We start from the raw sequence: 17645 nt of genomic DNA on the forward strand, positions 1-17645 counted from the left end.
ACACGTAGGGTTTGCCATCTTTGTCCCCAAACAGCCCATCCTGTGCCTGGCTGGATGGGGACAAAGGTGACACTGGGGAGCTGAACTCGTGTGTCTATATATAAGTGTTTATATATGTGTCTAGACAAATTTATCTATATAAAAAGAAATACATTATTTTACTGACTTACCTACTTCTTCCACTTTGGGGCTCTGATAGATGCAGACTGCTGTTTTATTTTCAAACAGGATGTCAGTGAGTGACAACATCTGGTGCTCCAGCTTCAGCAGTCTGTGTGAGGGGGCGGAGCTTTCACCCCTCGTGCTGCTCTCATTACACGATCCGGTGCTCCTGCAGTCTGAGCGTGAGGGGGCGGAGCTTTCACCCCTCACGCTCCTCTAATCACTAGGCGGCCGTCGCCAGCTCCGTGGCCCGGCTTGCCTTATTATATAGGGCACAGTTAAAGACGGGAGGGAGTTTATGGCTGGAGATGATAGGAATTAGATTGTTTAGGTTGTGCATGTTGGTTGAGTTTAGTGTTTGACCGTGATGGGAATACAGTGAAGAAAAAAGTTATTTTATCCCCTGCTGATTTTGTACGTTTGCCCACTGACAAAGACATGATTATTCTATAATTTTAATGGTAGATTTATTTGAACCATGAGAGACAGAATAACAATAAAAAATCCAGAGTAACTAATTTCAAATAAGTTATAAATTGATTTGCATTTTACTCAGGGAAAGTATTTGAACCCCATATCAATCAGCAAGATGTCTGGCTCACAGGTGTCTTTTATACAGGAGCACTCTCTTAAATCTCAGCTTGTTACCTGTATAAAAGACATCTGTCCAAAGAAGCAATCAATCAGCCAGATTCCAAACTCTCCACTATGGCCAAGACCAAAGAGCTGTCCAAGGATGTTAGGGACAAGATTGGGCTGGAATGGGCTACAAGACCATCGCCAAACCGCTTGGTGAGAAGGTGACAACAGTTGGTGCAAATATTCTCAAATGGAAGAAACACAAAATAACTGTCAGTCTCCCTCGATCTGGGGCTCCATGCAAGATCTCACCTCGTGGAGTTTCAATGGTCATGAGAATTCATGATCATTGGTGAGGAATCAGCGCAGAACTACATGATGGGATCTCATCAATGATCTCAAGGCAGCTGGGACCATAGTCACCGAGAAAACAATTGGTAACACACTACATGTGAATGATTCAGAGGAGAACTGGGTGTCCGACACTTTTTTTGCTTGCAGTGCACAATTCCAATAACACTGGGAAAACACAGAAATCCCTACTGATCTGTTCTGTGTGAATGTTAGATATTGTCCTTGTTTCTTCCCAATGCTCCACGAAGAAAGATTCAAAGCTTTTCTGTAGGATAATGTTCCCGCTCAGGTTAACATTCTGGTATTATAGGAAAGAAATAGCTTTCTTAATCGCAAATCTGCAAACATTTTTTAGTAGGTGATAGTAGTAGATAACTGAAGGTGAGGTGCGGGTGGGAGTATATATTTTTGCATGTATGTAAGCATGAATGTAGGGCTGCAACAACTAATCGATAATAATCGATAATGAAAATCGTTGCCAACGAATTTCATTATCGATTAGTTGAATCAATTTTTATCGATTATAAAATGAGGGTGTTTTCAGCAAACGCTCTGAAAAATACCCCTCATTATATAATCCATTTCAGTGACTCACAGCAGCAGTTCCTACTTACCAGTCCCTCCCTGTAATCACTGTGACAACTGACCACGCCCCTTCCTTCTCCCAGAACCACACGGCTAAGACACTCATCTAACTGTAAGTATAAAATTAATATTTGGGCTGCTGAAAGTTAGGGGAGGCGGGGGTTAATTTAGGGGCAGTTATGGTTAATGGGGTGTTTAGGGTTAATTTAGGGGCAGCTATGGTTAATGGGGTGTTTAGGGTTAATTTAGGGGCAGCTATGGTTAATGGGGTGTTTAGGGTTAATTTAGGGGCAGCTGTGGTTAATGGGGTGTTTAGGGTTAATTTGGGGCAGTTGTGGTTAATGGTGTGTTTAGGGTTAATTTAGGGGCAGTTGTGGTTGATGGGGTCTTTAGTGTTAATTCAGGGGATGCTGTGGTTAAAGGGGTGTTTCACGTTAATTTAGGGGCAGTTATGGTTAATTTAGGGGCAGTTGTGGTTGATGGGGTGTTTAGGGTTAATTTAGGGTAGTTGTGGTTGATGGGGTATTTAGGGTTAATTTAGGGGTAGTTATGGTTAATAGGGTGTTTAGGGTTAATTTAATGATGAGGACTGAGGGTTAATTTAATTAATTTAATAACGTTAACTTAAGGTACAGTTAGAGAAGGGGGCAAACTAAGGGGAATCTAAATACTGGGGGCAGCGAAGATTAACCCAGTACTTATTTATAAAAGTATAGTGTCAGTGTGCTGTGAATGGGTCTGTGACCTTATGAGGGGACTATGAGATATCTTGGGATATATGGTGCATCTGGGGAGGACAAAGTGACATATCTGGGGGTATAAGGCATACACGATATATAAGGCATATGTGGGGAGGGCAGTGTGGCATGTCTGGGGAGGACGGAGTGGTGTATCAGGGTGTATAAGGCATATCTGGGGCCACAGTGGCATATCTGGGGGTAGAGTGGCATATGTGGGGAGGGCAGCGTGGCATGTCTGGGAGGCAGTGTGGCATGTCTGGGGAGGATGGAGTGGTGTATCAGGGGGTATAAGGCATATCAGGGGCCACAGTGGCATATGTGGGGGTAGAGTGAAGTGGCATGTCTGGGAGGCAGCGTGGCATGTCTAGGAGGCAGCGTGGCATGTCTAGGAGGCAGCGTGGCATGTCTGGGAGGCAGTGTGGCATGTCTGGGAGGCAGTGTGGCATGTCTGGGAGGCAGCGTGGCAAGCTGAAATGTGCATAAATTGGGGGGGGCTGGTTGGGAAATAAAGACAAGAAATGCATTTTATCAAAGTTTTTTTTATTCTGCTGTTTGTATTTAACATCATTTGTAATAAATGAAGAATTTACATTCATGTTTTTTATCCAATTAATCGATTAATGGAAAAAATCGTTAGTTGCAGCCCTACATGAATGTCTATGTATATGAGCATGGATCTCTATGGTTAAGGGTAAGTGAGCATGGTGTGAGATGGAGTGTGTGCTGGTGAGTATGATGGCACAGACATCTGGGGGTAAAGATGGTACAGATAAGCTATTTGTACCATCTGGTTGACAACCTGGTGCAAAAAATGGCACAGACAGGCTGTTTGGGGTTAAGATGGCACTGATAAATGATTGGGGCAAAGGAGGCACTCATAAGCTGTTTGGGGGCAAAGGTGGTACTCACAAGCTTCTTTGGTGGGCAAAGGTGACACTGTGGGACATGTTGCCTGTTGAAATGGAGGGCCTTAGGAGAATTTGTGCACCGGGGCCCTGTGGTTTCTAGTTTATGCCGCAGCTTGTTTCTGAGCAAATTAATATAAAAAAAAATCAAATCTGATCGCTGACTTTAGGCAGCAGTTGGATCTACAAAGCAGACAGTATATAGCAATAGCTATAGCTTCTTGCTATCATGGTAATGAAACACAAAAAAGAATATTAAAGAACCAACATGCTTCCAGCTAATCTATTATCAGATGGCTGACATGCCAAAAGAACCTGATCCCTGCTACAAAGCAGGAATTAGATACTGTGATACCACAGGTACTCTCCACTCAATACAAAATGGAAAAGTAGAAACAAGGACACATTTCGTTACTTAAATATTTATTATTATTTTTTAATAAATTGTTGAGCTTTTGTGGATTATGGCTGCCATCATCTTCATTAAGAACAATGACAAAGAAAGTGTGTGTGTGTCTGGGTACATACATGCGTGTTTGGGTATGTTAGTGTGTGTCTAGGTATGTTAGTGTGTATGTGTTAGTTTTGAGTTTCTGTGTGTTAGTTTGTCTGGTTGTGTTAGTGTAAGTGTGTGTTAGTGTTGAATGTCTGGTTTTGTTAGTGTGAGGGTCTATGTGCATGTATGCTACTGTGTCTGATTGTGTGTGTCTGTGTGTGTGTGTTAGTGCGAGTGCCCCTCCTGACCCGGAAGGTCATTAGAGGACAGGACATCCCCTGCAGGGTCTGTCAGTATCCGATCTCTCCGATGAGGCACTGATCACAGACACTGTGATCTCTATGCAAGTCTATGGGCACTTGCATGGAGATCACAATGTGATCGGTGCAGGGGATCGCAGGGAAGAGAGTGAGAAACCATGTTTATCACTCTTCTCACATGCTGAAACACGAATCAAAAAAAATAAAAAAATTATAAAAAAGATAATAATAAAAAATAAATAAATAACCCTTACATCCCATTGCCCTAACACAACCCCCAAACGCGTTAAGCCATAAGTATAAAAAAGACTACCCTATAGGGTTGTAAGGGATGGATATGGCCCTCTAGAAAGAAAAAAAAACTAAGGATGTGGGGTATTTCCGTTATCATGAGATGCAGCAAAAAAATTTTGGCCGGGTTTCTGTGCCGTAACACATACCCTGTGCAAAAAAATCTAAGCAACACAGAGGTGTGAAAAAAAGCGCAGGAAATAATTTCTGCAGCCACCTTTGACAGTGATTGTGGCCAAATAGCTGCATGAAGAATGCCCAAATACCCCTGATACGATAGTGTGGGTTGTCTGCTTTACAGAAATATATACTTCTGTGGGTATTTTTGGTTTATTTGTTTAAAATTAGAGTTGCAATCCCATCATACCTAAAATTCTACGGCTTTGTAAAGAATAATGTAGACCTTATAGTATGTTCACTATAAGTGCTGGGAAAGTAGGGAAATTCTTTAAAAAAAAATTAGGCATTTCTAAACTCAGGACACCTGAATTGATAAACTTTTCAAATTTTCGCTAGTTGTTGCTAAATTTCTCATCCTAAATTTCAGCTAATTATCTAACCATGGTATCAAAAGAAAGCCCTTTCTCTTCTTGAAAAAATAATATATAGTTTACGTGGGTACACTATTCACAGGAAAGGGGAATAATCACTGAACCGACATACCGCAAAAATGCCAAAAACCCCTGGGACTGAAGGGGTTAAACTAAGTATCTATAAATGGTGTAATGTGTCTTGAAAAATATAGGCATCCCTGTTAAAGGTGTAAATTATTTGTAAGGTTGTAACTATAGCAAATATAAGAAAATTAGCCCAACTATGGTCAAAGAGAAAACACTTTTTCAATGGGACTTCCCCTTTAAAGAATCTACTACAAAAGAAAAACCATACGTATTTACCTTATGTGATATTGTATGGGATGTAGCCTACTCATATAGTAAACTGCAAGTTTTCAGGAGAGTTAAAAATTTCAACATCCAGATATCACTGTGTATTAAAAGGGCCAACCCATTGGGCTTTTCCTGGCAAGACTAGCTAAGCTGACCCTGCATAATGCAGATCTGAATCAGAGGGATGACTTTTAAGAAATCCCCACATTATGAAAGTCCAACTCAGCTTTTAATGTGGTTTGTCCTTCATAATACATAATGTTCAGGAGTTGAATGGTCCAACTTTCCTGGAAACCGCTAATGTTGGTAACACATATTCTGAGGAAGCATTGTATTTACATCTTTATTCATTCATCACTTGAGGAGCATGAGAATAACACTTCATGTTATGAGGCAACATTGCATGCATCCTGCTAAAAAAAATGCACTGTTACTCCCGTCATCCCAATCTTTTCCTAATAGGTTCCGATAAAACATTGCAGCCACTCACAATAAATCCTGACCCATGTAAAAAAAAAATGGCTCTCAGTTTCGGGTCATTGGTTCACACATGTGCAAGGAATCTTTTGTTTTCTAATTATAACCTTTCAAAATATCCTGTTGTTCTATCTAAACTACCATTGACAAGCTCAGTAATAAAATTTTTCCCTCCCATTATTTCATCATCCACGGGTTATTATATCATGCATTTAAAAAAAAATTATATAACAGTGTTGTAAAAACACTAATTTCTTTTGATATTCCCGTGTGTCTTTATGGTCACAGGCAGCGTGGATTTCACACATTTGTGCTACGACCGCACTGTGGAGAAGCAGGGCCGATTCACCACCTGGTTTCTGGATTCATGCTGTCACAGAATATCTCACACGGGCTTCTGTTGCGCAAGGTGATTGTGGCCCTAAATTCAATTAGCACGCACTATTGATCTGGAATTGCTTCCTGAATACCCTATTAGAGACTTTAATTTAATCCCATACTTATTGTCACTGGCGCTGTCAAATTTTCCATATGCCAAACAAAACTCCACTTTTCTATTTTTATCTTTCTCTACATTCTGTTGTCTCATTTTCTTTCTTCCCCACCTGTGACTCGTGTTAATGTTTTATACAGGCTTATACAAAATACTTTGCTCACCCCATGCCATCTTTTCCTGCAGGCTCCAGTGTTGCAGTACTTGTACTACCTGGCACAGATTGGCATCGCTATGTCACCTCTCAGTAATAACAGTCTGTTTCTCAGTTATCACCGGAATCCACTACCAGATTTCTTATCTCGTGGCCTCGTGGTATCTTTGTCTACAGATGACCCACTGCAGTTTCATTTTACAAAGGTGCAATTGGGGAACGTGTTTGCAGAGGGTGGATAGAGATAAGTCAGGAGAAAATATTTTCTGTAGTGTAGCAAGGTGGCAGTTTGGAATTACTTAACTTTGATCTACATTGTTTTGTGTAGGAGCCATTGATGGAAGAATACAGCATTGCAACCCAAGTTTGGAAGTTAAGCTCATGCGACATGTGTGAACTAGCAAGGAACAGTGTTTTAATGAGTGGCTTTCCCGACAAGGTAATACTTTCCAATCCATCACATTACAACCATGTATGAACATGTTCATTAAAAACTAAAGAAATATATAAAAAAACATTTGAACACTTTGAAGTGGCATTTTTACAAGTTTTAGCATAACTTTGTTCATTAAAACTGCCTATAGCCTGTGATTTTTGTTTATCAATTAGTATAATTGTCTTGTAGATATATAGAGAAAATATGGCCTTTTAGCTTTATAATGCATATTAATCCAAGCTTAATTTTACGATAATGAAAAAAGCAGTGGAAACTTTTTTTTAATCAACTTTAACCCCTTAATGACAATTGCCGGTCCTGGCACGGCACGGAAAAGCATGTGCTTTACGACAATTGACGTGCCAGGACCGGCACGTCTTTAAACGGGTGCAGAAAGCGATCTACTATCGCTTTCTGCACCCAAAAAGCGTTGCTGAATGCCTCGACCTCGAGGCATTCAGCAACGCCGCGATCGGCACGAAGGGGCCATCTCTGGCCCCTCCACGGGGCGTCAACATCCGCCATACTTTGTATGGCGGCGGACGCCCGTTTTAAAAGCGTTTAGGAGGCGATCGACGATCGCCTCCTAAACTTAAATGGTGTCGCTGGAATGCCTCGATCAGGAGGCATCCAGCGACACCAAACACTAACCTTTTGATGGGCTGTGACCGCTCCGGAGAGCGGTCACAGCCGCAGCTGCCGGCAATCTTCGCCATCAAGGAAGATGGCCGCCGTCCTGTAACAGGAACCACAAATTTTAAAAGTTCGCTAGATGGTCCAGACCATCTAGAGAACTTTGGCTCCACTTGCAGGTTGAATACAGGTACTGCATTCACCATGCAAGTCAATGGAGCCCAGCTTTCTAATCACAGTGTGATTAGTAAAAATAAATTAAAAAATAAAATAAAATTAATAATAATTAGAAAAAAATAGTAAAAAAACAGTAAAATGTAAAAATCATTTCCCACTGATGTCACTATCAGGGGAACCTCCAAGTTGAAAAAAAATGTTAATTTTTTTTTAAAAAAAAATAATAAAAAAAAAATATATATATATATAAAAAATATATTTTTGTGAGCAAGTCCTAAAATTAGCATATTAGCTTAAAACAATTCTCGCATGGAAAGAGTTAAAATACTGGCATATTAAATGCCCGTGGGGTGTCTACTTTTAAAAAATGTATGATTTGATGGGGTAAATTGAATGGGCCAGGTTCAACAACGTCCCAATTAACACGGGGGGAAGGATGGCCACACATCTAATTTCCAATTAGAAAAATGCACACGTACCAAATGTGGCCTTTTAGTTCCCCCAAAAAATGACACACCCATGCATGTGGGGTATCACTGCACTCAGGAGATGTTGCTGAACACATTATGGGGTGTCGTGTGACAGCGGCATATACCAGGAGCTGTAAATTCATACATAAAGTAGGTGTGTGTGGGAAAAATACACACACAAAAATACTACTGCAAACTTTGAAAAAATGCTGGTGGTAAAATATGTGCATGCAAAGAGTTAAAATACCAGCATTTAAAATACCCTGTGGTGTCTAGTTTTGAAAAATATATGGTTTTGTTGGGCACACTGAAATGGCCTGGCTCAAAGATGTACCAAATAGGGCATGGGCAGTGGATCCCAAATGCCAAAGTTCAACATTGAAAAAAGCGCATGCCCCAAATGTGGCCCTTTTGCCCCAAAACAGCCAGGCAAAATCATTCATGTGAGGTATCGCTGTACTCAGGAGATGTTGCTGAACACATATTGGGGTGTTTTGTGATAGTGACATATACGAGAACATTTTAATTCATACCTGAATTAAAATGTGTGGAAAACCAAATGCAAAAAAATGACTACCACAAAGTTTGACAAAGACTGGTGGTAGATATGGTGCATGGAAAGAGTTAAAATACTAGCATTTGAAATACCCTGGGGTGTCTAGTTTTCAAAAATATATGGGTTTATTGGGCACACTGAAATGGCCCGGCTCAAAGATGTACCAAATAGGGCATGGGCAGTGGATCCCCAAATGCCAAAGTTCAACATTGAAAAATGCGCATGCCCCAAATGTGGCCCTTTTGCCCCCAAACAGCCAGGCAAAATCATTCATGTGGGGTATCGCTGCGCTCAGGAGATGTTGCTGAACACATATTGGGGTGTTTTGTGATAGTGACATAAACTAGAACATTTTAATTCATACCTGAAGTAAAATGTGTATGACAAAACAAATGCAAAAAAATGACTACCATAAAGTTTGACAAAGACTGGTGGTAGATATGGTGCATGGAAAGAGTTAAAATACTAGCATTTGGAATACCCTGGGCTGTCTAGTTTTCAAAAATATATGACTTGATGGGGTAAATTGCATTGGCCGGGTTCAAAGATACCCGAAATGGCACATGGGGGGAAGAATTACCAGATTTGGAAAAAATGGCTTTGAAATAGCAAAACGCTACCTGTACTTATTGCCCCATAATGGGTAGAAAAAAGCAAAAAAACATAAAAACATTGGGTATTTCTAAACTCAGGACAAATAGTAGAATCTATTTAGCAGGTTTTTTCATTACCTTTTATAGATGAGTAAAAGATTTTTCAACTAAAAGTTAGAAACAGTCATTTTTTTCTACATTTTTCACCATATTTTATAATTTTTTTAATAGTAAATAATATGATACAATCAAAACAATGTCATCTAAAGAAAGCCCTTCTTGTCCTGAAAAAAACAATATCTAATGTGTGTGGGTTCAGTAAACGGGAAAGAAGAAAATTACAGCTAAACACAAGCAGCGCAGAAATGTTAAAAAGGCCATTGTCACAAAGGGTACAAAAAGTAAAATCAGCCTTTGTCTCGAAGGGGTTAATATGTCATTCTATCAATACTGAATTACTTAAACAGTAAAACAAAGTTAGTCCACAAACCATTTAGAACTAGTTTAGCCAAATAAAACTGCACAAGGCTGGAGCACTCTGTGGGTACAAGATGGATTTAAGATGTCTGATGCACACTGGAGGCAGGGCCGGATTAAGGGCATCACAGGCCTGGTTCTGAGGATTTTGATGGCCATTTAATGGAAATAAGTAAAATAGACAGAATCTTAACTCCTCGGCATCCATGTATACTGGATAAAGATGACATCAGTGTGAGGCAGATAATACAAGATAGAATCTTATGTGATGGGACTTGGAGTAATCAGTACCCTAAAAAAGTCATCATACACAGGACGCCTGAAGCCATAATTTAGTGCCACTAATCCTTTTAAATAAAATATGTAGATTGAAATAGATGATTTCTGGGCCAAGAAAGTTTTGTCCTCTGAAGTGACTACAAATTCAGGAGGAAGTTTTATCTCTGGATAAGTAAAAATTAAATAGTTTATTTATTTATTTATTCCTGCATTAAGTAAAGTGCCAGGAAACAGACAACCAAATACACACCAGGACAAGCTCTGCCCAATGACACACACACACACACATCAGGACAGGCTCTGCTACACCGACTTCCAAACACACACATACACACCAGGGCAGGATCTGAAACACCAAACACACACACACCAGGACAGGTTCTGCCGCACTGAAACACCAAACACACACACCAGGGCAGGATCTGACACACCAAACACACACACACCAGGACAGGCTCTGCCGCACTGACACACCAAACACACACACCAGGGCAGGATCTGACACACTGACACACCAAACACACACACACCAGGACAGGCTCTGCCTCAGCGACACCCACACACACACACCAGGACAGGCTCTGTCACACTGACACCCAAACACACACACCAGGACAGGCTGTGTCACACCGACAACCAGACACACACACCAAGACAGGCTCTGTCACACCGACACCCAAACACACACACCAGGGCAGGATCTGACACACCAAACACACACACACCAGGACAGGCTCTGCCTCACCGACACCCACACACACACCAGGACAGGCTCTGTCACACTGACACCCAAACACACACACCAGGACAGGCTGTGTCACACCGACAACCAGACACACACACCAAGACAGGCTCTGTCACACCGACACCCAAACACACACACCAGGACAGGCTCTGTCACACCGACACCCAGACACACACACCAGGACAGGCTCTGTCACACCGACACCCAGACACACACACCAGGACAGGCTCTGCCGCACTGAAGCATAAAAAATTTATTTTCTACACCACTTCGTCATTAACTGCCACTTTTGCATTTTTGCCCCACACCCTTGTATATTGATTTATGTGATGCCCCAGCTAATCCCCTCCCTTGTGTATTGATGCCCCTCACCCTTTTTGTACTGGCTAATGTGATGCCCAACCAACCTCTTGTCTATTGATGCCCCTACTGCCATGTGTATTACCCCCAGCCACCCTCCCCTATAGATTATGTAATGCCACGACCCAGCCACCCCCCTTTTGTATTTAATTTTTGTCCCAAGGGAATTCTTCCCCCCACTTGAATATGGGTCCACTTTTCTAAAACCCCAAACAATTTTTTGGTAATATATAGATTTTTGTGGTTTTTTTTCCCCTGCTGTCCTCCGACGTGAAGATCCTCTCCCTGTCAGGAGGAACTCTTCTGTAAGCCCGCCCTGTTGAACGTCACGTCTTAAAAGAGGGCGGGACGAAGAGCTGAGACACTGCTGCCACAGAAGTTACAGCTGCACGACCGCCTGGACGCGAAGTTCAGAGCAGCCGTCGTGCGGCCGCTTTGAATGATGGTCTGCCAGCCTACCGGGAAATCAAATCCGAGGTCAGGGCTGGCAGAGAAGGTTCAGTATCGAGAAGCAGTCCGAGTTCGTAGGCAGGCAGAGAAGAATCGTGGTCGGTAACAGGCAGAGATCGGTACACAAGGCAGGAATCAAGAGTAAGAAAATGCACACCCAAAAGCTAATTGGCGCTAAGAACGGGCACTGACTAAAAGGAAAAACGGGTTTAAATAGGAAGAGGAGGCGGAGACAGGAAAACTAGTGCAAAAACGGAACAGACGTCACGGTCCGCGGCTTACTATATGCCACTCTGCCTCCATGATATGCCTTATACCCCCCACTCTGGCATATAGGGGTTAAAAGGCATATCATGAGGCACTCTGCCTCCAGAAAAGCCTTATGCCCGCCCCATATAACACTCCCCCCCCCGACTTACCAGTGCTTCTGACTCCCTGTTGTCTAGTGGGGGCAGCGGGTGGAGGCCGGAAGGTCATGTGACGCCGGTGCTCCGTCATAGAAGCCCCAGCAGAAGTGCCAGCAGTAGCAGAGGTTGTCTACGCGCATCGCACAGACCCCGGCTGCCAAAGAAGATAATTCCCTGCAGCGCTGCTCCTCTCTGGCAGCAGGGGAAAGTCTGTGGGATGCGCATAGACAACCTCCGCTACTGGCGTCACATGACCTTCCGGCGCTCGGTGATAGAAGCCCTGATGGAAGTGCCGGCAGCAGCTGAGGTTACCAGGCGCTGCGGGGGATCTGGATCTTAGTCTCATAGTCAGACCTCTATTTGAGGTCTGATTATGAGACAGGGGTGTCCAAGTTTTTTCCGCGGTGGGCCACTTCATCAGAATTGTATACGTGCGAGGGCCGCACTCATTTTTCACTGTAATTTTTAGCCTTTAATAAGATATGCATTTTAAAATAAAGTAAATGACAGAAAACCTTTTCTTTTCCTCTCACTGATTTCTGGGCCTAGAAAGTTTTGTGACTACAAATTCAGGATTCTGGATAAGTAAAAATGAAATAGTTCTATTTATTCTAGGGATGCACCAAAATGAGAATTCTGGACCAAAACCGAAAATTCGGGGTTCACGTAGCTGAAACCAAAAATGACCCCCCTACCGTTAAAAATAATAAAAAATCCCACATTTTTAATAAAAGTTACACACCAAAATTGTACAAAAAATGTAATAATGATATATATATATATATATATATAATGATTGTTAACAGCAATCTCAGGCATACCCAGATTCCAGCATGTACTGGTTGGCTGGGCATGATAGGAGTGTGATTGCTGTCAACAATCATATATAAATTAATATTGTTATTGTATTTCTTTGTCCAATTTTGGTGTGTTAACCACAATTTTATTAAAAGTAAGTAACACACCAAAATTGGACAGCAACATTCAACAATATGACTTGGCATGATAGGAGTGTGATTGCTAACACTCCTATCATGTGATGTCACGTACATTCACGTGACTTTGCTGGGTTCCGCTTCCTCTGTGCAGTACAGAGGCTGCCGATCTCACGCAGGCCGCATGTTGGACGCCCCTGTTATAAGACAACCTCGATTATAAGACGAGGGGTATTTTTCAGAGCATTTGCTCTGACAAAAACCTTGTCTTATAATCGAGCAAATACCCCTGCTATATCAGATACATTCTAAGTACTGGCATTCTACTGAAGCACACATGGCTCTAACTGAACAAGCCCGGGTATGTCCCAGTGCACCTCTGTTATTAATTTAGGGCTGCAACTAACGATTATTTTAATAATCGATTAGTTGGCCGATTATTTTTTCCATTAATCGGATAAAAAAAATGCAATTTTTTTTTAATTTCAAATAATGTAATAAAAAACGTACAATTTACACTTTCATCTCTTTATCGCAATGGCATTTCTCTATTCACCTTCTTATTTTACTGAGATAATAATAAAAGCTACAAGAACCCAAACACAGTGTTTCTCAAACTAGGTTTTAATACAAAGTTATTAGTACATATTAATTCATATGTTAACTATTTTTCATATTTAATAAAAACTGAGAAAAAAGCCTTCTTAATATTTTCTTTTATTTACCAAACTGCCCCCAGTTATGCACATCTGACCCCCAGCTTGCCACTCTGCCCCCAGATATGCCTTATACCTCCTATATGCCAGAGATTCCACTGTGCCCCCTGATATGCCACTGTGCCCCCGATATGCCACTGTGCCCCCGATATGCCTTATACTCCTTATATGCCAGTGATATGCAACTGAGCCCCCTGATATACCTTTTACCCCCAGATATGTCTTATGCCCCCCCTGATATGCGTTATAACTTCCAATATGCCACTCGCCCCCATTTATGCCTTATACCTCCCGATATGCCTGAAATTTATTATACTCCCGGATTCATCACTCTACCTCCCCTATACACCACTCTAACTCCCCCAGATATGCCATTCTGCCTCCCTGAAATTCATTACACCCCCATACACCACTATGCTACCCTGAAATTCATTATACCCCCCATACACCACTATAACTCACCCATACACCACTTCTCCTTTGTAGGTGAAAAGTTACTGGTTGGGCCCTAATTACCGGCGGGATGGACCTGGAGGCAATGACATCCGCAGAACTAATGTTCCTGATATTAGAGTTGGATTTCGATATGAGACTTTGTGTGAAGAACTAACACTCATCACCCAGGCTCTGCAGAGTGAAGAACTAGAGCCCATTCCAGAGGAGATTCTGTGTATGTCAGGTGGGCTGCCGGGAGGTACCAGAGGAGAAGAAGAAACACCAGCTTTGGGGAACGAGAAGAGCAAACCCTTATCATAGAGATAATGCTCTAGAGGGTAGGGGAGGAATAGGAAAAATGAAGGCTAACCCTGAACACGAGAGGAATGAACATGGGGTGAGATAGACTCAAAGGTTTGCAGACAGAGAACTTTAGCAAGATGAGACACCACTGGTAAGGAAGACAATGGCCTTGAAATCACCAAGTTTTGGCATGGGACAGGCAGACAAGATACCTTAAAATGTAGAGGATACAGGGTAATTTAAATGTTAAGAGAACACTGAGTAAGTACAAAACGGGGAGTAGGGAGAAAAAAAAAAACCTTAAAAAAGTGAGAGAAATCTGGAGTTCTGAGAATAAAATAGGGCTTAAAACAATAAACCTGAGAGTCAGGAAAAAAAAATTTGAGAATTTTAAAACCTACATAATAGTTTCTCATACAGTGGTAAAGGTTCCAGAAAGACAACATGAGTAGAAAAGTTGGGTTTATTCACTTGAGAGAATTGTGGTTAACACTTGTCAAAAGGGCCAGAACTATCACCAGCAACAAGGGTTGAGCTGACCTGCATAATGCATAATTCAATGAGAGAGGTAACTTTAAAGAAATCTCACTTTTTCAGCATTTATTATATAGGGCCAGCAAAGCTCTAACTGTAGCAGAAGATCACTTGGTTAGACACTTCATAATGCACAGAGAAGTCAAGGGATGGAAACCACAACTGTCCTACCAAAGTCTTTACCATCTTTTACATTGAATGACCATCATTTGTCCATACAGCAAGCAACAATCCCTTGAATAAGCCATAAGATACCATGTGCAAGCATACTGGGTTTAGAGAATTCAAAACCGTTATGGGCCCTTCAGGAAATCTCATGGATAGGAATGCAGCTTTCTGTGTACAGCATTGGTACTAATCAGATTGGAATTAATACTAAACACAGAACAAAACTCAGAAGCAATGAAAGGACAATCTGCTCACTTAGCAGTTCTACATAATTAAGTAAGATATGAAACAAGAGGGCATGCACAGAAACCAGAGCTGTAACATCAATTCTAAAAAAAATAAAAAAGTAATGTAGTTGATACATTATTTACTTACTGTACTACATTTTTTTATGTGAAAGTGTCCATTTACCTAGGATGCTTTCGGAATGATTACACAGAATAATTGAAGTGAAATAAACCCAACTTTCCTTTAGCAGTAAGAAAAACGCAAAATGATGAAGTGGTTAGTCTGGATGAAAAAGCATGACAAACAAAGATTAAGATGAAGCCAAATAACACAAATACACGTGAATGTTATGGACAGTTTGTATATTTTTTAGTTTGTAAAAAATAGATAAGTATAAAGAAACAGTGTAAGATGGATTGCTCTACAAAAGATGAGGATTGGTTTACATTGAGAGTGAAAGATGACAAGCCTGTTGCCAACTACACTAAGTGCATGGTCAGGGGCAGTAATATTCGTAGGTTTGAGGTGACAAAAGGCCATTTGAGGCGCAGTAGAGTCACATGTTTCAATTTAACTCCATAAAACCACATTTTCAAAAACCAGACAGCACATGGAATCTGATTAGAGACATAGCATGCCCCATGCAGCTAATTCCATGAACACTTTGCAGTTACCATGTTTTTTTTGGATATGTGCAAGAACAAAAACTGTTGAGCAGCACCTGAATACGGTAATATGTCACATGCATGAGTAAGCCGTGCTTCTCATGTTGTGGGGTCAAAATTGGAACATGTTATTTAAGAGACAGTAGGTGTCACATTTTTCAGTTTAACCTCATATACCTTAAAAACACACCCAAGATTTCAAAGCATAAAGCACATACACTGTATGGACAAAAGTTTTGAGACACCTGACCATTATACCAACATGGACTACATTAATATGTAGTTGGGCCCTCCTTTGCTATGACAGCTCTGGGAAAGCTTTCCACAAGATTTGGACTGTGTTGTACTCCCTCATGTTCCCCTCAAATGAAGAAGGAAAATGGGGTATCCGATTGCAGTGTACTAGTCTCTTGTTTCTGATTGGTTATTTGCCTGTCTGTGTTCATGTGTTTTATCTGTCCTTACTTTGCTCTGTGTGCATCAGAAATACAGAAACCTATGTTAGCAAAATTTACCAAAAAAACAAATTAGTAAGATACTGAAACTTGTAAAAAAACAAAAAACATGTGAATGTGTACATTATGCAGTTATAGCATTTTGTTTAGAAACCTTTGGATGCTGGCACAACATCTGCATTAAAGGTACTGTTCCGCCTAGGGGGCCTCCTAAGTTATATCAATATGATTAAGATATTTTGTGTGATGGAGTGATAGATGTGAGGTGTTTTGTGTGATAAGTAGGGTCCCTTTAAACTAGAAAACCTTAAAGGTAACACCCATTTTATGATGATTGGCAGCCAGAGCAGTGCAAGATTAAGAGGCCCAGCTGAAATGTTTTCAACATGAAAATACAACAAAACATTGTTATTTAAAAAAAGGAATATATATATATATATATAATATAAGAATCTAGGATAGTTGAGGAAGAATGTCTATGTGGAACAGTACCTTTAAAGTCTACTTCTTTACACAACCCAGTTATAGTCTCCTTCCGAAAATGCTGCTATATGTTATATGTCATGTAATGAGCTTGCTTGAGACATAATTTTGTTTGTTTCAATAAATTGGTGGAACCTGTGTGGGAAGCCTTTTCTTTTCTGAAGGTTTTTAATAAAAAAGAAAAACCAAAACACCTTTCTATGGGGAGTGCTTCTGAAAAATGCACCCAAATGTGAGGCAAAATGTGACTCAAGTAAATACTTCTGGGAAGGGTTTGTGCAGTCAACAGTACCCGTGTGAAAGGTTGAGCTTGATGGACTGAAGTTTTTTGCAACCTAATATACTATACCTACCTGGAATTATGTCTTTTAATGGCACATTTAGTTACACATGCTAAAGAGTACGTTGATCATAACCTTGAGTGCCAACACTGAGTTCCCAAAAATTTCGTCGTCTGTATGGACCCAGTCCCTGACAGAAAGTTGACAATTTCAACTAGGGACATTGCAAAACTTTATTTAACCATAAATTCCAATCTGTGCAGTAAAATGTAGCTTTTTTCCCATTTTTAACAAACATATTGCAGTATTCAGTATTTTTATTTTTTTTGGACGTTGTGGGTTGAAAGTTGGAACACATACATTTTGACAGATCAATTGATAGGTCCACTTCTCATTTGAGGCGCAGTAGAGTCACATGTTTCAATTTAACTCCATAAAACCACATTTTCAAAAACCAGACAGCACATGGAATCTGA

General features: G+C 40.9%; 1 protein-coding gene across 1 annotated transcript in view; it reads left to right on the forward strand.

Annotated features, from left to right (window-relative positions):
• Positions 1-14373, forward strand: part of LOC149287876 (AMP deaminase 2-like) — a 34939-nt gene extending 20566 nt beyond the window's left edge. The window contains exons 14-17 of the mRNA XM_089492255.1: positions 6025-6145; positions 6416-6589; positions 6712-6822; positions 14104-14373. Of these exons, the coding sequence (XP_089348381.1) occupies positions 6025-6145; positions 6416-6589; positions 6712-6822; positions 14104-14373 (676 nt within the window). The remainder of the gene's footprint in view (positions 1-6024; positions 6146-6415; positions 6590-6711; positions 6823-14103) is intronic.
• Positions 14374-17645: the final 3272 nt, after the last annotated feature.

This window comes from Sceloporus occidentalis, unplaced genomic scaffold (assembly GCF_023333645.1).
Source record: "Sceloporus occidentalis isolate IW3139 unplaced genomic scaffold, rSceOcc1.0.p SCAF_55, whole genome shotgun sequence".
Lineage (NCBI taxonomy): Eukaryota > Metazoa > Chordata > Lepidosauria > Squamata > Phrynosomatidae > Sceloporus > Sceloporus occidentalis.